General features: G+C 46.1%; 1 protein-coding gene across 8 annotated transcripts in view; it reads right to left on the bottom strand.

The window, feature by feature from the left end:
• The window catches only part of MCF2L2 (MCF.2 cell line derived transforming sequence-like 2), a 235,307-nt gene that overhangs the window by 191,563 nt on the left and 19,656 nt on the right, over nucleotides 1-24,088 (bottom strand). For 6 of the 8 annotated variants that reach the window (XM_081189996.1, XM_081190002.1, XM_081190003.1 and 3 more), the window contains one exon: nucleotides 1,260-1,343. In XM_081189996.1, coding sequence (XP_081046122.1) covers nucleotides 1,260-1,343 — 84 coding nt within the window. Of the gene's footprint in view, nucleotides 1-1,259; nucleotides 1,344-1,463; nucleotides 1,638-18,278; nucleotides 18,426-24,088 lie in introns of those variants that run through there. The other 2 variants (XM_081189999.1, XM_081190001.1) reach the window with 2 other exon arrangements.

Raw genomic sequence — 24,088 nt, 5'->3', positions numbered from 1 at the left:
CCTCTAATATCTTTGGTGACAGTTTGTCTCAGAAGCTCCTGGTGTGCATAATGGGATCAGTCGCATAGGTGCAGACTGCACACTGGACTCATCTGCACATAATTCCAGGCTGTTATTACAAGATGTTGAAATGGGAAGAGGGTGGGTTGCCATTCCCCTTTTCTCCTGGCATAAAAACAATAAAATCTACCAAGGCTTTAGCAACAGCTTCACTCTAACTTCCAGCTATACATCTTTTTCACAGAGGCTTTATGTACATTAGAAACATACATACATACATTTAAATATTAATATAATAATACATTAATTCTGGGCACCACAGTTTCTGAAGGATATGGACCGGCTGGGATGTAAGCAGAGGAGGGCAACCAAGATGATCAAGGGTCTGGAAACTGAGCCTTATGAGGAAAGGTTGAGGCACATTTACACCACACTCACTGCAACTCATCCTCACCTCTAATTCTTCTGTTAAACAGAAGAAGAAGAAGCAACAACTCACCTGCTCAGCGGAAACCTGGGTTCTTCTCCCCATTCCAGACCTCCCAGGCCCTTTCCTTAAATTTTAGGGTATGAGGCTCAAGAGACCCAGGGCTTTGGTTGTAGGGACAGTTTTTCACATTTCTGCATTATTATTATTATTATTATTATTATTATTATTATTATTATTATTTATTATTATTTTACTGCCCTTCGTCTGTAGATCTCAGATACATAATAAAAACAATAACAAACCAAACCATTAACCTCCCTCCCCCACCCACATTATTGCATCAATTTATAATATTTTAAAACAAGGGCCTCACAAAAATTCATCAACATTTTAGGGTCCTTCTCTTCTAGTATGCACATATTAATGCAATTCTGCCGAATATACATATTTTTACAAGCAATTTCCCCAATATAATGCATTGTTCTATTTTATTTTCACCAGCGTGGGTTTTTACACCTGCTTACCCCCAAACATATGCTGTTCTGGGTACATTTTTTGGGTTGGGGAACTGCATTATGAAATTCAGAGGCACTTGAACATCAACTGATATCTGTGTTTCGGCTCATGTATCCCGGTCACCTATGACAAACTGAATTTGAATGCTGTTTCAGGAAGTACAGAATTAGGTAGGTTTGCATTGAAATGCAAACCAAACCCAATTTTGCCCCTGCCCCTACCTAGCAGCTGCGACAGAGCTTCTCCTGTCAACGGGCAATTAAAGGGGTGTGTTCTACCAAGAGCTATAAAACAAATGAATCCCAACCCTTACCTGACAGGATAGCAAACTGCCGGTGAAGCTGTTCTATGATATCCACAGCAACGAGAGGCCTGATCTCCTGTTGCATGATTTCATCTGCGCAAAAAACAGAGCGAGAGTGAGTGAGTGGGAGTGGTGGAAATGAGGGAAACCTCCAGTCAGTTAACTGGGAAGAAGCTCTCTTGCAGATCTCCACAGCAACGCAAAGAAAGATACCTTTTCGACTTGACCATAGGCTTTCATTTGGTCATATGACTCTTGACGGCACAGACACTTGTGGCGTGCCATCGACAGAAGAGTCCCATCTCCAGGCTGATTGCTTTCAGCATTTGTCCTCTTGTGTTTTGCAGAAACGGGCTCTTCATAAACTGAGCCTTTGCCAGTGCTGATCGCAGTGTAGCTGAGGGCGATGAGCTTCATGGACTATATTAAGTCCAGGCGTGAGATAAAGCCCCTTTTCAGTCCTTTGAAACAGCACTGCCTATTTTTGAGCAAAATACTGGTAAAGCAGGCCTGCCCCCCATCTGAGTAACAAGCACTTCATTCTTCAAAAGTTGCAGAGCACACAATGATCCCAACAAATTCTTCTCTCCTCTCTGCTTTTTCCACTGCAGCCAGGCTTCTGAAAATCTGGTACAGTCCTCGCCAATAGAGATGCCAACAGTTGATGGAGGTGAAAGCTCAACTTCTCCCCAAGCCTGATTAATCCAGGAGAAGGAGTGTACACCTGCCCTGCATGCTTATTTTGGGTTTATACCAATGTCCCACCTCCACCCCAAAATAAAATAAAAATAAAACAAAATCATCAGCTTATGCTCTCAGTAATTGGCACTGGGGCTGTGCACACGCTACACCTTTAAAGTACCGGTAACTTGAAACACATTATTTCCCTCACAGAATTTTGGGGACTGTATTTTTGTTCAGGGATGCTAGGTATTGCAGCTCTGCTCAGGGAAAACTACAGTGCCCAGAATTCTTTGAGGGTAAGGATGTGTTTTGAGTGTGCTTTAAAGATATAGTGAGTACACGACCTAGGAGGAAGTGGGAGGCATTGTGAATACACACACACACACACACACACACACACACACGGCATAAAGTACAAGAAATGACTTTAAGCTATATTTTTTAAATGGTAATGGCCTCAAAGGCCATTCCAGTTGCATGCCTGTTGCCTGAGAATCTGCCTGATGGAAAGAAAGAAAGAAAGAAAGAAAGAAAGAAAGAAAGAAAGAGAAATTTTATTACTAACACTTAACAGGCTTGCTGGAGGAATGGGAGTGGTTTTGCTTGGGTTCCCCCTCCCCACTCTCCTGTACGTATATTTCATATGAGGTTGCTTCTAAAAATAGACTAGTCCCTGGTATTGAAGGCTTTCCTCTCCTAACCAAAGGAATTTTGTAGGAAAAGGATAAAAGATGAAGTAGTTAGAGTTGCCAGCTCTTGGAATAAAAAAATGCTGGTCCCTGGGTGAGGCCCTTTCCACATCTAAGGGGAGAGCTAACGGGGAAAATGTTATGTTCATCTTAGGTGTACGAGAATTGCATGCGCTTACAAGCAGATTACTGTCGCCAAGCAATATCAGCGACATCAGTACCAGACAAGATATCCGCTCCTGACAAACCACAACACAATCCAGCCGATGGCTGTTTCACAGTCAGAAAACAGAAAACAAATCCATACCCTCCAACATGTTGCAGCCCAAACCCGGGGCGTTTGTCTTCCGTGACCCGCATGAGAGCACGGAGCTCCCCAGATGGGCAAGGTATATATATACGTTATGTTACACACATGCATTATGTACCTGCCTGAGCATTGAAGATTTGATTTATTATACTCCTATGCCGCGTTTCAGTCAAATGAATGCCAAACCATAACAATAAATAACAATAGCATGATAGAACGTGATAGAACATCACAAATATAGCATAAATCATACAGAGTAGTCTTCACTGAAACAACCGCAATCTATAAAACACTGCTAGCAAAGCAATAACTAAAAAAATAAACTAAAAAAATAAGATCCCTTCAGAAGAAAAGTGGGTGCCAAAGCCTTTTCAGTTGTGGCACCCCAAACATCCCAGGGAGGCTTGACGGGCATAACGACTGATATATTTTGGGCACCAACTGAAGATCTTTCATTTGCCTGCATCTTTGTTGTCTCCTAACGCTTAGTAGGCCAACAAAGTAGACCTGCCAACAAAGGTCCGTATAGTAAAAGCTATGGTTTTCCCAGTAGTGATGTATGGAAGTGAGAGCTGGACCATCAAGAAGGCTGATTGCCAAAGAATTGATGCTTTTGAATTATGGTGCTGGAGGAGACTCTTGAGAGTCCCATGGACTGCAAGAAGATCAAACCTCTCCATTCTTAAGGAAATCAGCCCTGAGTGCTCACTGGAAGGACAGATCCTGAAGCTGAGACTCCAATACTTTGGCCACCTCATGAGAAGAGAAGACTCCCTGGAAAAGACCCTGATGTTGGGAAAGATGGAGGGCACAAGGAGAAGGGGACGACAGAGGACGAGATGGTTGGACAGTCTTCTCGAAGCTACGAACATGAGTTTGACCAAACTGCTGGAGGCAGTGGAAGACAGGAGTGCCTGGCGTGCTCTGGTCCATGGGGTCACGAAGAGTTGGACACGACTAAACGACTAAACAACAACAACAATGCGTAGTAACATTTTTGGTGCCTTAATGGTATATCTTGCTGCCATGCTTAACCCTGTTATGGGGGGGTGGGGGTGGAGGGGATTTGCACATTGCCCAAAAAGAGGAATTGCGGCCCCACAAAAAGGACACAAATCTACATAAAATTTGGTTGTGCTAATTTATACACACAGATGCAAGTTTGGAAATAATTCTTAAGTGGAATGATTTAAACAGAAATATAACACATTGCTGCTTGCTCTCTCTTTAAAGCAGACTTAAATCGGGCAGCCCTTCAAATTACAGGGTTGCTCCCTGTAAAAGAAGACCCCTAGGCACTCTACCTTGCTGGCTGCTCTGAAAGGTTCTACCTGAAGGATGGGACAGAAATCTCTCAAATAAGAAAACGAGCTAGCAAATAATGTGGCGACAGAACTGAGCACAGCAGACAAGCACTCTCTCAAGGAACTGAGCCTGTGGGCAATGCAACCCCCTTCTCTCTCCATCACACACATACAGAGAGAAGAGGAAGACCCAGACAGACTGAGAAACTGAAAGCACCCTCTCTCATCCTCTCTCTCTCACACATCCAGCATAGAGGAAGGTGCCATGGCTCAGTGGCAGAGCATCTAATTTGCATGCTGAATGCCTCAGGTTCGATCCCCGGCCTTTCCAGGTAGGGCTAGGAGAAATCCCCAGTCCGAAACCTTTTGGCGCCTCTGCCAGTCTGTGTAGACAATACTGTTAAGTTGTGGGTGAACATATCAGACGACACAGTGATTCTTCAAACAGCTCTTCTTTATTCAGAGGCCAGAACAGAACTGAACTGAAGGGCTCAGTCAGCCTGCTTATATAGAGCTCCAGTACCTTGTTACTGTAACAACTTTCTAAAACTATCCAATCACTGAATGTCACTTTCGATCCTTCATTTGCATAACTATCTGCAGTATCCCCCTGCTGGCCCAGGGTGAGAACTTCAGTACATAACAAATACTGAGCTAGATAGACCAGGAATATGACTCATTTATAGAGCAGCTTCCTGCCTTCCTAACTGCAGCCCCAAACTGAAGTCATAGCTGTTGCTGCTCCTTTTCTCCCAATCGCTGCTCTTTTCTTTCCAGGACAAGAGGCCGAACAGGTATGTGGGGCAGTGCTGGTGGGCTCTCAGGTGGGGGTTAGGGGACTGGAGCCTGCCAGGTAAAGAGCCCTGTTCCGTAATCTGCCCACTTTGTCAGGCTGACGCGTGTCATGACTCCTGACGGTGCCTTTCCCATCCTGCTCTCCCCATCCTTCGCACACTCATTCATCCCTGATCTCACCGTTCGCCTGGCAAATTCCTCAGGGAATCTTTCACTGCCACTCCTGCACTGCAGAGGGTTGGACTAGATAATAATAATAATAAATTTTATTTATATCCCGCCCTCCCCAGCCGAAGCCGGGCTCAGGGCGGCTAACAACAACAAAACAGTATAAAAGTATAGCATAAACAACATTCTAAAATCATTCATTATAAAATTAATTAATTCAGGCCACTGGCAACCATTGGGCCAGAGCTCCGCGAAGATTGCCGAGGGAGGGAGTCAGGCTGTGCCCTGGCCAAAGGCCTGGTGGAACAGCTCTGTCTTGCAGGCCCTGCGGAAAGATGTCAAGTCCCGCAGGGCCCTGGTCTCTTGTGACAGAGTGTTCCACCAGATCGGAGCCACAGCTGAAAAAGCCCTGGCTCTAGTTGAGGCCAGCCTAACTTCTCTGTGGCCTGGGACCTTCAAGATGTTTTTATTTGAAGACCGTAAGTTTCTCTGTGGGGCATACCAAGAGAGGCAGTCCCGTAGGTACGAGGGTCCTAGGCCGTATAGGGCTTTAAAGGTTAAAACCAGCACCTTAAACCTGATCCTGTACTCCACCGGGAGCCAGTGCAGCTGGTGTAGCACCGGGTGAATGTGATCTCGCAGCGAAGACCTCGTAAGGAGTTTCGCTGCAGCATTCTGCACCCGCTGGAGTTTCTGGGTCAGTCTCAAGGGCAGCCCCACGTAGAGCGAGTTACAATAATCCAGTCTGGAGGTGACCGTCGCGTGGATCACAGTGGCTAGGTCCGGGCGAGAGAGGTAAGGAGCCAACTGCTTTGCTTGGCGGAGATGAAAAAATGCCGCCTTTGTTATAGCTGTAATCTGCGCCTCCATGGAAAGGGAGGTGTCGAAGATTACACCCAAACTCTTAACGGACAGTGCTGGCACTAATTGCGCCCCCGCAAGAGATGGGAGTTGCCCCCCCAATCCCATATCACCCCGTCCCAGCCACAGGACCTCTGTCTTCGAAGGATTTAGCTTCAACCGGCTCCCACGTAACCATCCAGCCACAGCTTCCAAACATCTGGTCAGTGTGTCTGGGGCTGAGTCAGGATGGCCATCCATCAACAGATAGAGTTGGGTGTCATCGGCATACTGATGGCAACCCAGCCCAAAACTCCGAACAAGCTGGGCGAGGGGGCGCATAAAGATGTTGAAAAGCATCGGGGAGAGTATCGCACCCTGAGGTACTCCACACACCAAGGAGTGGTGCGATGACAATTCCCCCCCCCCCCCCGATGACCTGTGGGCATCAAAAAGATCCTTAAGAGACACCCGAAAGTTAATAGAGAGAGTCTGCCTGTCTAATCTCGGCCGGAAGAGTATTTCATAGCACAGGGCTGGTGACACCAAACATCCGACTTCTAGCTAAGGTTGGTCAGGCCTCCGTAACGTGGGGGGCAACTATCAGCGCTTCACCAGATGATTTCAACAATTAAGCTGGGATGTAAGGGTTCAGGAGGTCCTTACTTTGTCCTACTATCCCACTCACCATACGACCGCGGAGAAAATCTGGGTCATTTAGCGAGCAAATCGCCTTCTGCATGCTGGATTATCATAATGTGTGCAAGAATTAATACAAGGGAGGGGAGGGACGATGTGGGGGTTGTCACAGCTTAAGTGTTTCAATGCAATCCGTCAAGAGTGACATATCAAGGCCAGCCACACACATACATACACAATAGTGTGTTTTATTAATATGGAAAAGTTACTCAGTGGAATTAAGGGCTCAGGGAAGCTGCTGACTGTGCATTTAAGCAGCAGCAGAGTAAAATTAGCCTGAGTTGCGAGCCGGGAACTGTGATTTATGATATTGTGTTTGGGGTCACAGAGTATTGCCAGAAGATGCTCGAAGCAGCTACATCAGTGAAAGGCACAAAACTGATAAACAGCAACAACTTAAAAAACAAACAAAAGACATCATAAATAACCATCAAGTAGAAAAATGGAAAGGAAACTGGAATGCTAGCTGCAATATTTATTTTACTATATTTATTTAGGCTGTTTTTCTATACCACTAAATATACACAGATATCTCAAAGCAGTGTGCAACTAAAACAACAAAAGTTACAAAAAATACATAATATAACCACTTAGACACTAATGCATATAAGTTCCTTCGTCTTCAGACACACCTCCCTGATCAACATCTCTCATCAACCTCGAGATGCAACATAAATGGAATAAACAGAGAGACAAGTTGTATACTGTCTTATATTTTTCAAAGGTGTGTATTTGTAGAACTTGTAAATGTGCACCTAAGAAACGTGCTGCACAAATGAGAGCTGTTTTTAAATCGGTGAATGTATTTATTCCTCATATGGTACCAGATACTGATTCCAGCCTTGAATAAAACCCATGTGAAAGATTAGCTGTAGCTCCCTGTAAAGCGCATGCTCAGTTGCAAAACCAGGTTTGCAGAGATGAAGTGAAGCACCTTTTAGCATGCTTGCTTTGCTATGGCACTGGAAAAAATGTTGCTTCTACTAAAGAAAAAGGAAGAAGCAATTACCATGTCCCATCTGGCTGATAGTACTCTTCTGTCCAGTTCAGAAGCATAAGTGATAACTATCTAATCCCCCGGAGCAAAGAGTTATACAGCTGAGCTTCCCAATTGCCTTCTTAAAATGAAGTTAAGCACGCTATCGTTTAATTTATTTTGCACAGACTCATTTCCCCCTTCCATCGTTTTTTTTTTTTCCAATTCTGAAGAAGACGCTGGAAGTGGAAGAGGAAGAAGGTTAATTCAGTGACAATGGAAGGCATTTATTCAAGGGATCTCAAGGGTCATTTTGATAAACTAAGGGGTCACCGACCATTTTAGGCCTGTGAGCGTATCTGGATTTCTGAGCAGGTGCTGTGGGCGACACCCTCTCTGGTCCCCCTTCCTCCATCTCCCTCAGAAACAGAAAGAGAGAGAGCACATGTGTGAACACCCTTCACTTTCCCAAGGAATCCAGGTAAAAGTCAAATATGGCAGAATTAATCTGAGCCTTGAAAAGCACAAAGAACCGAAAGAGGAAGTGGGAAAGAGAGCCGCTCTTCCAACTTCCTCCTTCAGCTCTATGTGCTTGCTGCTTTATGTCTCCTCCACCACACCTGAATGCAGCAGGCTCTATCATCCAACAGAGGGGAATGGCTGGGGGCTCAGGAAAAACAGCCTCTGTGCATATGTGTGTGTGTGTGTGCCATTGCTGCTCCCCAGCACCTGCCACCTGAGGGCAGTAGGGCAGCCCAAGCACTGTACAAGGAGCAGAAGCTGCAACTATGGTGGCCACATACACATAGCCGAAAAAGGGAAAAGTGTCAGCAAAAAAAGAGGGCAGAAGAGATTCCCATGGAATATGCCCATGGTAATTTTTTCAAAAAATAATAAGAAACGTGCTGGATAAAACCAAAAGCCCATCTAGTCTTGCATTCTCTTCCAGCTGTCAACCAAGTACCGATGTATAGTTGTGTACAGATGCAAATTTAGAAATGCAAAGTATAATGTAAATAAAAATACAATGATCTCAAAATAGTAGGGAAGGCTGTGACCACATGACCTGTGTGCCTGCTCAGTCTTACTATCTAGGTACTATCCGGTGATGGGCATCTTCAAAGCCCCTTCTTAGCTTTCTAAATGAGACTCAGACTGAACAGCCCTTCAAACAGACGACTGTCCTCTGTGAAGCAGGACATGTGGTCACTGCAACTCCAGTCAAGTGAACGACAGCGAATATCATCTTGTCCTGCTGCCCCCTCCTGCTCCTCAACATAACCAAACTCATTTATATGTTAATGGCCTCCAAATGACTGCCAGAAAGATGACCAGCTGGAGAGAAAGACCGAACTGTGTGCAGCCAATTGACAGGGCAATGCCTTATTGCTTAATTAAAGACCAGCTGAGCCACAGCAGAACACTGAGACATCTTTGTTCTGAACGAGACTCAGCCTAGCTATGGGCTGATGGTTCATCACCCACTTCCTATGCTCCCTTTCTGTGCTTCACTGCAACCCGTTCTCCCTATTGGTAGCTGTGTGCACTGTGTGCACATGAGTGCATGCGTTGGCTGTCCACAGTGCCCAGCTGTTGTGTGGTGGAGAAGTAATGCAGTGGGAGAAAAGCTCAAAGCAGGAGCGATGATGTCACTGGCAACTGATGGGAGTATCCTTGCCCTGGTAAGTGAATGAGGCGAAATATTCCTAATCATGGATCAGTGGCGTAGCGTGGTAGGGCAGGGCGGGCGATGCCCTGGGTGCACAATCTGGGGTGTGTGTGAACCAGGCATCACCCGCAGAGATCTCTGGCATGCGCCCTCTGTGCCCCACCTGGTTTGCAAGCACCCGCCCGTTGGTGGTGAGGGCTGGGGAGCGGGGGGTGAAGAGCACCCTCTGCGCCCTCTCCCAGCCTGGGCTGAATGAGACCCTCTGCCACCACCTGCCATATGTGTGCACAGCTGCCCAGGCGCCGGGAAATGGTGCTACACCCCTGTTACGGATCTTTTGCCTGGTCTCTTAAGCTTAGTCATTACAATCAAGTAGAAGAAGAGTTAACTGACTCAGAATAAACACACAACAGATCAATGAACTTGTTAATAAGATCAACAGGAATAATCTGATTATGTGACTCATTCCCAAGGAGCCGGCGAGAGGAATGGTTTGCAGCACAGAATCATGCGTTTGTCTGTGTTGAGGCTCTCCGTGGACGTTGGAAGCCACTTGAGAGCAGTTCCTTGGGTTTGGATAGGCCTCCAAGACATTTTGACTGAGATGCATTAGGAGGGCATGGTGAGCTTGATTCAGCAAGCATTTGGCCACATGAATATGAACCCAAAACTCTGGTCCTTGAATTGTCCTTGGAATTAGGTAGCTCCCAAAACAGGCACCCAGTGTCTGCTATAGAAATCCATGGTCCACTGCTCTTCCTCAAGTCTGGGTCACTGGTTGCTGAGAGATGCCACTGGGCAATCCTGCAGGACCTCCAGACTTATTTCTTCCCTGCCTACTGTTCCTGCTGCTCCAGATTCAGAGTGGGCCCCAATTCTCCTGTGCCAGCCTTTGATTTCCAGGTCAGCCACCCGGTAAGGTTGATTTGATTCCCCCGCCTTTGTTCCCAATGTAGATATTTATTCCCTCTTGGTTCCTGATGTAGATCTTCACTCACCTCATCCTCCCTGGCGGTGGGATGGGAGGGTGCTATTTTGTGGTTCACTTCAGGCGCCAAAATGTCTTGCTCACAAGGGCCAACCTGATGCCTATGGGACCTCCGCTGCAGGAGGTTGGACTAGATCACCCTTTGGGGTTCCTTCCAACTCTACAATTCTATGATTCTGATTCTATGACCTAAGTGCAACAGCACTCTCCCCAGGCAAAAACACTAAAGGGCGGCTAGTAGCCATGCGCTCTGACTCCACAAATGGGAGACAGCGATGCTTCTGAGTGCCAGTTGATGGAAACCACAGGAGGGGGAAATCTTCTTGGGTTTCCCACAGGCATGTGGTTGATCAGTGTGAGAATGAGTACTGTTCTTGGGGGACAGAAGGCCGGCAGGTGTGGAGGATTCCCTGGTCCTGAATGGGGTAACTGTGCCCCTGAAGAACCAGGTGCGCAGCCTGGGAGTCATTTTGGACTCACAGCTGTCCATGGAGGCACAGGTCAATTCTGTGTCCAGGGCGGCTATCTACCAGCTCCACCTGGTATGCAGGCTGAGACCCTACCTGCCTGCGGAGTGTCTCGCCAGAGTGGTGCATGCTCTAGTGCATGCTCGCTTGGACTATTGCAATGTGCTCTACGTGGGGCTACCTTTGAAGGTGACCCGGAAACTACAACTAATCCAGAATGCGGCAGCTAGACTGGTGACTGGGAGCGGCCGCCGAGACCACATAACACCGGTCTTAAAAGACCTACATTGGCTCCCAGTACGTTTCCGAGCCCAATTCAAAGTGTTGGTGCTGACCTTTAAAGCCCTAAACGGCCTCGGTCCTGTATACCTGAAGGAGCGTCTCCACCCCCATCGTTCTACCCAGACACTGAGGTCCAGCACCGAGGGCCTTCTGGCGGTTCCCTCACTGCGAGAAGCCAAGTTACAGGGAATCAGGCAGAGGGCCTTCTCGGTAGTGGTGCCCTCCCTGTGGAACGCCCTCCCACCAGATGTCAAAGAGAACAACAACTACCAGACTTTTAGAAGACATCTGAAGGCAGCCCTCTTTAGGGAAACTTTTAATGTTTGATGTATTAGAGTATTTTAAATTTTTTTAGAAGCCGCCCAGAGTGGCTGGGGAAGCCCAGCCAGATGGGCGGGGTAGAAATAATAAATTGTTGTTGTTGTTGTTGTTGTTGTTGTTGTTGTTGTTGTTGTTATTATTATGCTAGGCTGGATGGGCCATTGGCCTGATCCAGCAGTTTCTTCTAACCTTCTTACAGTGCAAAGAAGGTCCAGAGAAGGATGTAGCCCAGGGAGTTGGTACAGTTTGGGGAGATTCCCAAGGACCAAATGGAAAGACCTGGAGGGCCACATCTTGGCCCCAGGCTTTCTATGTCCCCATCTCTGCCCTACAAGTACAGTCAGTGGCAGACCCCCCCCCAACCCGCCCCCCTTTGCTCTAGTGGAAACAAGTCACAAATTGCAGCAGGCAGATTACCATGGCTCAGTGACTCTTCCTCTGAAGGCCAAGTCGTGGTGAAAGAAGCACTGCAGAGGTGTTAAAATAAAGGACGCAGGAGCTGCCCGGGGGATGCTGATGGTAATTGCTATTTCTGCTTAGCTTGCCCAGCCTTGGACACGAGATCTGCATGATGGTAGCAGGGAATCCGAATGCTGCTCTTGCAAGGGGAGGAGAGGTTATGAGCACAGCTTATTCTGCAAAGCTCCGCGTGGGGACAGGCGGATGGAGAAAACCGTGACCCAGTTAGCATACACGGGCAGAAGCCGTATCTAATGATAGGGCTGTTGGGGGTGGGTTTTTTGCATTTAATCACAAGGAAAATCCTCTGCCTGTAAGGCTGAATCTGGATCAGTGTTTCAGCTGATCATCCTCCTAACACAGAGCTTCGGCTTCTATTCCGTCTGTGTGATACGGCCGGCCAAGAAGATATTTGCAGAATAGTGAGCGATGACTCCCTACCAAGACATATAGACACATCCAAGACTGGTCTAGCTATTTTGGCATCTGAGGCAGAAAATCCCACAAGCCTCTCTCACTGGGAGTAAAAGCACAATAATGATGAATTAAAACAACTAAGAGCAGGCTGCCCTTTCATGATACCCCAAACCAGCTGCCCAAAGTGACTGCCTCACTCTGCCCAATGGTTGAGCCAGCCTTGCAGTGTAGGGAAGAGGGAGTAAGAAAAGGAGGGTAATTATTCCAACCACAGCTTTTAGCAGGATTTAGTATACTGTTTGCTCTCTATCTGTGTATGATGAATACTCAAACAAGACAAAGGCTTTCATTGGTATTGCTGTTACTGAGCCTACTGCAGAAATATGAGTAATCTGAGAATTACTCATTTCAAAGTACTGCTATGGATCGGACTGCAACCTTCCAACAGCTTCACCTCACCCCCAAAGACGTACTCCTCCATTGTCTCCCAAAACAGACGGATGCCAGCACATAAAAGGCGGCGGGGGGGGGGGGGATAAGGCTGTTATGCTGAGACCCTGGATCCAGCAAGTGTTAAAATATAAGAAAGGATTTCTGGAATAACAAGGCTGGCTTCCTCCTGGGGTGATAGCCTAGGCCATTAAGGAAATGAAGGAAGTGGATCTGTGCCAGACAGCAAATGGGTGGTAGTTAGAAATACAAAGGCCAGAGAGGGGAAAGGAGAGTTGGGTCTTGTGAGCTAGCAGCTAGCAGCTGGAAGCAGTAGGCTGGGAAGCCAGAGAGACAGAGTGATGCTTGATTTCTGTTTCAATACAAGGCTATGGCTATGGGGGAAGCAAGACCCTCTGAGAGTGTTAATACTGTACAGCCCTCCATCGTGGGATCAGGTTGTGTGTGTGTGTGTGTGTGTGTGTGTGTGTAAATAAACCATATATCCTAAAGACACCACAGTCTCTGCTGTCTCTCATTCTAAGGAAAACACAAGCCCTGGGAAATCACCTTTGGAATCTCACACGGCTTGGAGGTTGGGGTGGCATACAACATTATGAAAGAGGTGCCTGTTGTATGTCAGCCTTCCAAAGGGTAATGGCGGTATCGCAAAGAGATTACTGCGGGGTGGGAACCCAGCAGGAGAACTTTGACAGGTGGGTGGGACAATCCTCCTGTCAATCACATGACATCATTATGGCATCAGCAGATTGACTGATTAGCAAGTGGCTTCATCCACTTGCCAAAGTCCCTTCCCCAGCATTTCCCCAGCATCTGGCAGCCAGCTGGATTTTGGGTGCTTGGGGACCACAGCTCAAGGGGCTTTGCCTGTCCTATGCTCAGCAAAGGGCTGTCAAAGCTCTTTGCTGCAAGGAAAGTGTTAAGTTGTGGGTGAACACATCAGACAACACAGCGATTCTTCAGACAGCTCTTGTTTATTCACAGGCCAGAACAGAACTGGGCTGAAGGGTTCAGCCAACCTGCTTATATAGAGCTCAACTACAAAGCAACAGTAACAACTTTCTGTAACTATCCAATCACTGAACGTCACTGTCAATTCCTTATTTGCATATGCGGACCTGAGTGAAAACTATCTACAGTATCCTCCTGCTGGCCCACAGTGAGAACTTCAGTACATAACAGAAAGATCTGGTCATTTGTGATTGTCACGTGCTTTAGGGAAAACAGCCTCACAGGTCAATTTGGTAGAACACGGGATTGGTTGGTTGGTTGTATTTCTATGCCGCTTTTCATTCAAATGAATCCCAAAGCAACTTCCAAACAATAAGTAATTATAACATGACAGAACACCACAAACGCACATAGCTGTCAACTTTTCCCTTTTCTTGCGAGGAATCCTATTCGGAACAAGGGAATTTCCCTTTAAAAAAGGGAAACGTTGACAGCTATGCAAACGCAGCATAAATCAAATAGAATAATTTAAAACTCATCAGTGAAACAATTACAATCTATACAACACTTTCAACAAAGCAACAACTAAAAAATAAATTAGACCTCACCATTAAAGCAGAAGTCATATTATATGATTGATAAATCAATACAGGGTGTGTGTGAGTGCTGGAGGGAGCAGAAATGTCCCCTCAGACTCCCATGAATCTCACTAAGATCCAGATGTGCTCCACAGTACTGAAGAGAATATCCCGCACAAAGTTAGAGATTAAGCACGCCCCCTTCCAATCCCTTTGGGACATGCGGGTTATTTGGGGTAGGGAAGGAGTCTTACATTGACCTCTGAACTTCTCATGTGCTCCTGGCACAAACTAAGAATATATTGTTATCAGCAGGGTGGGCCCTTTGCCCACCACAGGGTCCTGGCTAATGCCCAGCCTTGCTGGGTTATGGTGCTGGCCGTACAGATATGGCTTCATTTGCTGCTGTCCCTCTGTTCTGCTCAGGGTTTGCTTTACTAATCCATGCCAGCTGCTGAATCGGTTTCAGCTTAGCTCATACTTTTGTGGGAAGAAAACTGCTCTGGTCACTTTTTCCGAATCTAACCGGTGAGAGAGTTTTCCAATGACTGAGTTCATGTGTATTAGAAAATTCATTTTCTACGAAAAGCAGGAATACTATGCAAGCCTACATAGATTTCCTCAGGAGTAAGTCCCATTAAGTTCAATGGGGCTTACTCCCTGGCAAGTTTATTTAGGATTGCAGGTGATGCTTCCCCTCATTTTTTCATGTATGTATGTTTAGCAATTTTACATAAAATTTTCAATTCCAATTTCATGTGCTTCAGTATTTTACACATGTGTGAAATACCACAATTGCAATACAATATTACCTCATTAAATATCCAGGTGCTTCATATTGCTAAAGGCTCTACTCTGCCTCCTATATACTGAATTTATCCTTCAACAGTCCTGTCTTTCTCCCATTCAAAACTCAAGAGGATTCTTGTTGTTTTGGTTGAAGTTATGCTAACTAGAGGATGCGGGTGGCGCTGTGGTCTTAACCACTGAGCCTCTTGGGCTTGCCGATCAGAAGGTCAGCGGTTCAAATCCCTGCGATGGAGTGAGCTCCCGTTGCTCAGTCCCAGCTCCTGCCAACCTAGCAGTTCAAAAGCACGCCCAAAAGTGCAAGTAGATAAATTGATACCACTCTGGCAGGAAGGTAAGCGGCGTTTCCGTGCGCTGCTCTGGTTTCAGTGTTCCGTTGCGCCAGAAGCGGCTTAGTCATGCTGGCCACATGACCCGGAAAAACTGTCTGCGGACAAACATGAGCTCCCTTGGCCTGTAAAGTAAGATGAACACTGCAACCCCAGAGTCGTCTGCGACTGGACTTAACTGTCAGGGGTCCTTTACCTTTACCTTTTATGCTAACTAGAAAAACACAACTGACCTACTATAACATTATGAAGGTAAAGGACCCCTGACAGTTAAGTCCAGTCGCAAACAACTCTGGGGTTGTGGCGCTCATCTCGCTTTACTGGCCGAGGGAGCTGACATTTGTCCGCAGACATTTTTTCCTGGTCATGTGGCCAACATGACTAAGCCGCTTCTGGCGAAACCAGAGCAGCGCATGGAAATGCCGTTTACCTTCCCACCGGAGTGGTACCTATTTATCTACTTGCACTTTGATGTGCTTTCAAACTGCTTGGTTGGCAGGAGCTGGGACTGAACAACAGGAGCTCACCCTGTTGCGGGGATTCGAACCGCCAACCTTGTGATCGGCAAGCCCAAGGCTCAGCGGTTTAGACCATAGTACAAAAAATACATTGGCAGCTGCAATGCTTTAACATGACAGGCTGTGCACTGCATGGCCCCTCAGCTTCCATCTGCAAACACTTACATGCATGTGCGTTAGAGATGACTTGCATCCATTTCCCTATGTTTCCTTTAACTCCAGGAGACCCATTGAGAACATGAAACCTTGAAGGACAACAGCATTAGCACCTTGATCTCACAACGTTTGTGGGTGCCTCCAGGTCAGCAGTTTGCAGAACTCGCCAGAACCTGGAAATTGGCACAGTCACTTCTCCTCAGTTCTCTAGCGCTAGGGAGGGGTTTGCACCCCTTTGATTCTGCCACCAGAGGTGGCTGCCTCAGTCAACCTCATGTCATGGATAGGCCAGCCCTGTTAGGAAGTCAGCCATCATCACTGCATAAAACACTGATGGAGTGCTGATATCCACAGAGAAAAGCACATGGTACAGGCCACTTGTGAGTGCACAATTTCAGAATGCAAGCGGAGAATCACATGGTAACATGTATGTCAATTACTCCCTGCCTGTGGAAAGTAAGTGCATTTGAGATAAGGGTTCAAATCTTTCTCTTTCTTTCTTTCTTTCTTTCTTTCTTTCTTTCTTTCTCTTTCCTTCTTTTTCTTTCTTTTACATGAGTGGAAATTTTGTGTTTTCATGTTATTTGAGAAGGGTTGAATGTTTGCTATATTGCAAAGCAATCACACAAATCTAATTAGGGAGAACAGTGCCTTCATCATAACTTTTGAACTGACAGCTTTCTCAGACTTATCTAGATAAGTCTCATATTCCTCCCCTCCATGCCCTAGCTGTACGTCTGTTCCTTATAATGAAGCAGCCCCCAAAATACATCACAACAAGAGATGCATACGTAAAGCGCACATTGTGAGCATACTGAATATTTCTCTATGTGTAGTATCCAACTCGCTGCCTCTATTCATTATCTGCTGGAACTGAAATGAGAGCACATTTGAAAAGATGAATGCCATCAGCCTCGCAAAAGACATGGAGAGATAGTCCATGTTTCATACTGGGGGGAAAATATATATTTTGCATGGGCAAGATTGTGCAAGAGAACAAACTCCAATATTGCCATTGGCTGCATTAAAACACAGCATCTGCCTGCCTGCCTGCCTACCTTAAGTAAAAACCATAATAATTCTGTTCTGAACTATTTCACATTGCTGAGAGGGAAAGGGAACAAATTAATTTACCATCTTGCAGACAACTGTTGCAGTGCAAGAATGCTGCCGGACAACCTCCAAGAATTCCCTTGTTGAAATAGAGGATATGACACTCTTCTCGCAGCAGTTTTCCTCCTCTATTCTGTTAAAATGATTTTTTTATTTATACAGAATCATAGCCTGAGCTGCAAAATATTTATAAAAGAAAATTGCAAATTGTTCTGCATTTGCATAGAAGGGATGTGGAGTTTCCTGAAACCTAGGAACAAAGAAAATCCTTGGCAATGTTCCCATTGAAAAATTCATTTCACAATAATCTATAGAAGTCTCCAGTGGTCTGATCTGACATATCTGTGACTTATTATCAGCTACACTTAACACTGTGGACGTTATTAAACCCTGATCCCATGTGTGGGTTCAGACTCTGTAGTTAAATCCCATGGAGTTCAAATGGAACTTACTGCTGCTTAAATCTGATCAGGATCACTGCTCCGTACAGGGTGAGATGCCACAGGTCTTCCACTCATTCAACTGATTCTCTCTGCCACTACAAAAACTTTACAGGGACTAAGTGGGTTCGGTCCATTCTGAGAAGCCAGGAAGCAACCCCAAACAGCAATGCCCATTGCTTTGATCCTATTACACTGGCAATGAAGTCATTCAAAGCAAACAGCACAATCTATGCCCATCAATCCCCTAAAAGCCCACCCACCCACTCGGAAACAGGCTGCATGGCAAAGGTAGGATTGTGTCCTCTCAGGGCTCAAACATGCTGGGATGACCTCAATCGTTCCCCATAAAGCATTCTCTAGAAATAAAGGAAGTTGTTAGTTGTAGCAGAACCAGTGGGGAGAGAGAGATGGAGAAGGAGGGGACGAACAGCAGGGCTGGATTGCGTTTTCAAGCAGCTTCTGAAATATATCTTTATATATATATTTTTTAAAAAAAACCTGCCCTCTGCAACATGCAGAGACTACACAATGCAGCAGTGCCTTTTAAAAGTTCGGTGCTGCAAATGGCATTATTTATTTTGTGCACACCCACCCGCCGCCACACGAAAAGCCAACCTGTTAGCTTGAAGAGGTCCAGCTCTCTTCCCTGCTGTTTTTTCCAAGCCGCCACCATCGCTTCAGTGCAAAAGGTCCATTTAAGAAAACCAAACAAACAGAGCAGTTTTTAAAAAGTGCCTCTAGACAGCCTTTTTCTCACACAGCCTCTGGCAGGTCCTGCCTTGTTTTGTCTGGCTGGCTGGCTGGAGTGTCGCTGGTGGTGAGGCGGAGGAAGCAGGCTGTTCGCGTGGGGAGGGCTGGCCTCTCGCTCTTTCCTCTCTTCTTCCAGCAGGGATGCACTGGCTGCAGAGTGCCGGTGCTCCCTTCCAAGGGACAATCCCTGGATTTGGGCTTAGCAAGCGGTTTGACACAGGGGGCATCCTCTCAAAAGGGCTTAAGGGATATCCCATGTACTTTAAAGCATCCTGGTGCAAGGCTTAAGACTTCCTATAGGCGCATACGCTCCCTGAATTAACATTTATTTATTGCTGCAATTGAAGACACCTCCACCAGGATGAGTAGGTCTCTGTTTTGTATTTTATTTTAAATACAGTGGTACCTCTAGCTGTGGACTTAATCCGTTTCAGGGTGCAATTTGCACCCCAAAAAGTCCGCAACTAGAGCGCCTCTTCCACGCATGTGCGAAGCACGCAGATCGCTGTTGCACATGCGCAAAGAGTGCAGATCGCTTCTGCGCATGCGCACATGGTGAACCAGGAAGTAAAAACACTTCCGGGCTGGTCGGGTTCGTAAGCTGAAATTCCGTAACTAGATCGGAACGCAACTCGAGGTACCACTATATATGTGCCGGGCCTTCTCCATGTTTTTCCTGGATTTTGCAGATTGTACATTGCCTTGAGACACTTGCATAGAAGGTAAATAATAAAATATGATGATGATGATAATGTTACAAAAGTTGGGTGCCACTCCCACTCCCTACTGAATGGTAGCAAGATTTCAGTGGGTCCCAGGCACTCACCCAGGGTGTGTATTCCTTTGGAGCAGTGGTTCCCATTTAGTTAATTACTGAGGATCCCTTATTTTTCAAAAGCCAAGCCACGGACCCCCTACTTCTGAAAATTTTGATAATTCTATGGTAGTTACCCGTGCAAAGCAATTTTCTGAAGAAAATGTGGGGCCCTAATAAGCAAAGGATTTTAGATATACTAAAATACAGACAACAAAACAGACATTTTAAAAATGATAAGCATGTGAATCCACCCTGTGGAGCAAGCCATTTGCACTCTCTCGTGCTCTCTCTCTCTGCCCCCTCCAATTGCAAGAGCCTCAAGAAACTGTCTGGGGTTTTAGCCCGATCCCAGCTCACTTGCCATCCAGCAACTCTTTCACAAGGTTTTCCCCTGCCAGCAAGCAGGTCCTGGTCACGAGCAGAGGCTGGGTGAGCCATGTATCATCACTGTAGCTTTCTCTGTGTAATTAACAAGATAAGTGAGTCCCTGGCAGGGGATGGTGCCACGGACCCCCTGGGTGTGTTCCGTGGACTCCCAGGGGTCCCCGGACCCCTAACTGGGAACCACTGCTTTGGATAATTGAGTCACAGCAGAGATTGTCGTAGCTTTAAGAAATGTGGTTTATTCACCTATTTACACCCACAGTCTGCATGGAGGGAGTCCAGATCTTACAGCATGGTCATTTCAAGAGGGGCTTGTTCCCCACAGCAGTGCAGCCCTGGAGTCCAAGGCATCTCTCTCCCATCCAGCCTTCAGCCAACCTGCCCAAGATGGATCCCATTCTTTCTTCTCCACCTTCTTCCCAGAACATCTTGCTAAAAAACACACATTTTCCTGCCACTTCAAACACATACCCCACCACCTTGGCAATATCTGTCTACTCAGGCCAACGGATTCCTCTAAGATGGGCTATCAATGTATTTTGGCTTTGTTCTTCACTAGCCTGGCCAGGTTGGTTTGCATAAGCCAGCCCAGGGATTCCTTGCCTGGCACAGTTCAGCAGCTTGTATTTTTATCTATATCCCAATTAATCAAAATCCTACACCCCCACAATCTATGACAATACTTTTTCTACTTAGAACAATCTCTTTACTGCTTGGGGGGGGATCTAATTATTTCTCAAAGGTAAGCATACATTAACAAAAAGATTTTTGAAGTTAACAGATTTGGACAACATCCTGGATTGGAATGGAGCCAGAGGAAGCTGCGCTGATAAAAAGACAGTTGGAAAAATATATACTAATAAAGCTGTATTTGACGGATGAAAGTATATTATGTTTGACAGGGACAGAGAATTGTAAAGCATCAAAATCGAGATGTGGAAAACATGGAAACAACGAGGAGAGGCAGGACTGAGATGTGGAGAACCAGAGAACCAGACCGTGGGGAGCTCCGAAAATTTAATAATTATAATCTGGACTATAATTTGGTCTTTTTATTTTAATTGGAGTATTATGATGGGTTATATTAATTGGATGTTTTTTTATTGGAAAATCAAAAAAATTTTTAAAAAAAAGATTTTTAGCAGGGGGTGACAATAGTACAATGAATGTGCTCCTTAAGAGGAAGGTTCTGAGAGTATATTTTGTTGTTGTTGTTTAGTTGTTTAGTCGTGTCCAACTCTTCGTGACCCCATGGACCAGAGCACGCCAGGCACTCCTGTCCTCCAATGCCTCCGGCAGTTTGATCAAACTCATGCTGGTAGCTTCAAGAACACCATCCAACCATCTCGTCCTCTGTCGTCCCCTTCTCCTTGTGCCCTCCATCTTTTCCAACATCAGGGTCTTTTCCAGGGAGTCTTCTCTTCTCATGAGGTGGCCAAAGTATTGGAGCCTCAGCTTCACGATCTGTCCTTCCAGTGAGCACTCAGGGCTGATTTCCTTAAGAATGGAGACGTTTGATCTTCTTGCAGTCCATGGGACTCTCAAGAGTCTCCTCCAGCACCATAATTAAAAAGCATCAATTCTTCGGCGATCAGCCTTCTTTATGGTCCAGCTCTCACTTCCATACATCACTACTGGAAATGGTATTGGGCGTTGTCTGGGAGGCCAAGCAATATCCGCCTTGGGTGGAACAATGTGTGGCATTCAGCTTCTGGACCAACACAATTTCACTGCCTTGCCTGCTTACCCCTGGGCTCCTCTTTACTGCTGCTACCCTGGATTATGTTTATGATTGTTGCCCAATTTCATCTGCTTGACCTTGTTTTCTGGACCCCACCTGTTACAGTGAGGTGGTGGTGTGTGCAAGCCTAAGCCTTCAAGGTGTTTTACCTGTTCCCACCTATCTCCCAGAGCAATGCCGAACCCAGTCTCAGTAGTAAAATCCCTTTCGGTGAAAACTGGGCGATCTAGTGTCAAAGAGAAGGCAGGCTTTGCCCTTGTTGCCAGAATGTTATCAAGCAGTCCTTTGGAGTGAATCTTGGCTATTCAAAGAGAGGTGAGGTTTGGAATATAGATATACTAAGCTAAACGTGCTCCCTAGCCCTGGTGACTCCAGCGATCAAAGTCACAGGGAATCAAGCAAGCTTCTAATTGCTGGGCCCCACCCTGAATTCTGTTTCTTGGTTACAGTCACATGTGACAGAACGATGGAAAGGAGCTTGTGTGTCAAAACTGGCATTCCACCAGGTCTTGAAGGAGATCCTCTTATCTCCAGACCCGAACCTCCTGTTTAAATGGCTGTGTTAACTGTTGCGCTGTTTCAATGGGATTGTTTTACTGCGCAATTTCAGTTGCGGACATTTTTTAAAAAATGTTATGATGGAGTTGTTTTATTGCATGTCTCTATTTTGCAGTTGACTTGATACATGTCAGCTGCTTAGAAGCCACAATGGCAATATACAATAACAAAGAGCAATAATAAAATGTTAATAAGAAGAGGGGGAGAGAGACGTTTTCATCTCTGCACTGTGCTTTACAACAATTATGATGATAGGCTTCACAGCTCAGAAAGGCAGGCCACTCTTAGTTCAGTTTTACAAATGGAGGACTGAGGCTTGGAGAGAATATCTTGCTCTAGGCTGTACTACGAATGTCTATCCTTGATGTGGGCATTCAAGCCCAGACCCCTTAATATCAAACACTCCTTAATCCTGAACATAATTCCTAGGGAGTCCCAATGAACTCAGTGAGTCTTACTTCTGAGTAAATTTACCCAAAACCACACATGACATTTCCAAATATTATCCACCAGCCTTCAGGGGCAGCAGAAGTTCAAAATCCACAGGAAAATAATTTAAAATGCAATAAAATGCAGCCACAAAATCAATAGGGACTTGGATCATACAACAGCACTCCTCCCTTCTAAAGACGGCATAACTGAGCGCTTTTACTACGGAATAAATCTCACAGAACTCTCTGGTGTTTACATCTCAACAAAGCTGTTTGAGTTCCTATAGTAAAGAGGCATCAACATACCTGCACAAGCCATTTTCTCCAGTTTTGCGCACTCCCGGAGGAAATTGTAGTAGGACTGCATTTCTCCTTCTGTTATCCGGACGGTGGAGAAAGGAGGGTTTTCACACACATGCTTCCTACATCTGTTACACCAAGAAGCCATTGAACAAGCCAGCGCGAAACTGGCTATCAGACACCCGCCCCCTTACCATGCTTCCCTGACAGTCGTCAGCTCTTACTCATGCCAGCTTTCAATCCCTGCAGATGACTTATCCAGCTTAAGTTCATTCAAGGTCGTTTCAACGTGCAGAAATCTCCCCGATGCCATTGGCCAAGGCCTTGATAGGCTTATTGACTGCACTTACTTCCTCTCATTTGTTTTAAATATCAAATCCATGTACTTTCATATTGACGGAAGGGGATGGCTGTGTGGGAGTGGCAACCTGGAGTACAGCTCCTTCCTAGCATGGTCTCCTTATCATCCATTGATCGCTATGGCTTGCAGCTAAGTTCAGAATGAGCCTATGCAAATACCGCTGTGCATCTCAAAAAAGGAGACCATTGACTCTGACCTTGCATCATTTCTACCTGGAACATCTTCTCTCCACCCCGCTCTTGCTTGATGATGCATCATAAAGCTTGTGCTCTTCACGCAAGGACATTACAGTGTTTGTCTTGGCGTTGCGTTCTGTTCTGGCCACATACGACAATAAGCCTCCAATAATATGAGGAAGAACACCTGCATCTATACAAAGCAGGCCAGTGTGCCGGAGCCGAAAAACAGGAGGGGGATATGTAGATGAAGAGGTGGGGCTATGCAAATAGGAGGATGCTTGACTTGTTGGGGTTGCCAAAGGAGAGAGTTTAGTGACCCATCCCTGCCATTCATTCCTGTGGGGGAAAGCTTCCCATCCACCCTAGACAGATGATGACACTTTTACAGACATGGATCCCCCCCCCCAGGTGTGCAGAGAATGAGAGACCACATCATTGAGACCACACACCTGGCATGTTGACAGACCTTTTCCTGGTTATTTAGTGTCAGGAGTGAGCTGGCAGTAAATCACACCATGTAAGTTGGAGTTAACTCTTTATTAGCAAGAGTTAAAAGTCAACTCTTTATTAACTATCTGCACAGACTTGGCAGAGTGTCAGGCCTAATGAGCAAAGCAGCTCATCCCTGGTAGGTCTTGCCCCATGTGTCAGTTGCTGAGGCTAAAAGTCCCCGCCTCCCCATAGCCATCTAAGTCCCCTCCTCTCCAGGGTTTTCCCAAGCAACTGGAGACTGTGCCTGCATCAAGTCAACCTCTCATCCACCTTTTTCAAGCCTCTTCTGTTTCTGGGAGACCAGGCGGGAGGGGAGCTTGTTGCAGTAGAAGGGGGAGACCCCGTGACTCATCTCTGCCTCTTGGCCTCCCTCTTCCCACCCCCCTGCTTCAGCCTCTGCCTCTGATTCTGG

The sequence above is a fragment of the Podarcis bocagei genome, assembly GCF_964188305.1.
Source record: "Podarcis bocagei genome assembly, chromosome: 4".
In the NCBI taxonomy this organism is placed as follows: domain Eukaryota; kingdom Metazoa; phylum Chordata; class Lepidosauria; order Squamata; family Lacertidae; genus Podarcis; species Podarcis bocagei.
The sequence above is the reverse complement of the archived record's forward strand: the minus strand, read 5'-3'. Positions and strand labels throughout refer to the sequence as shown.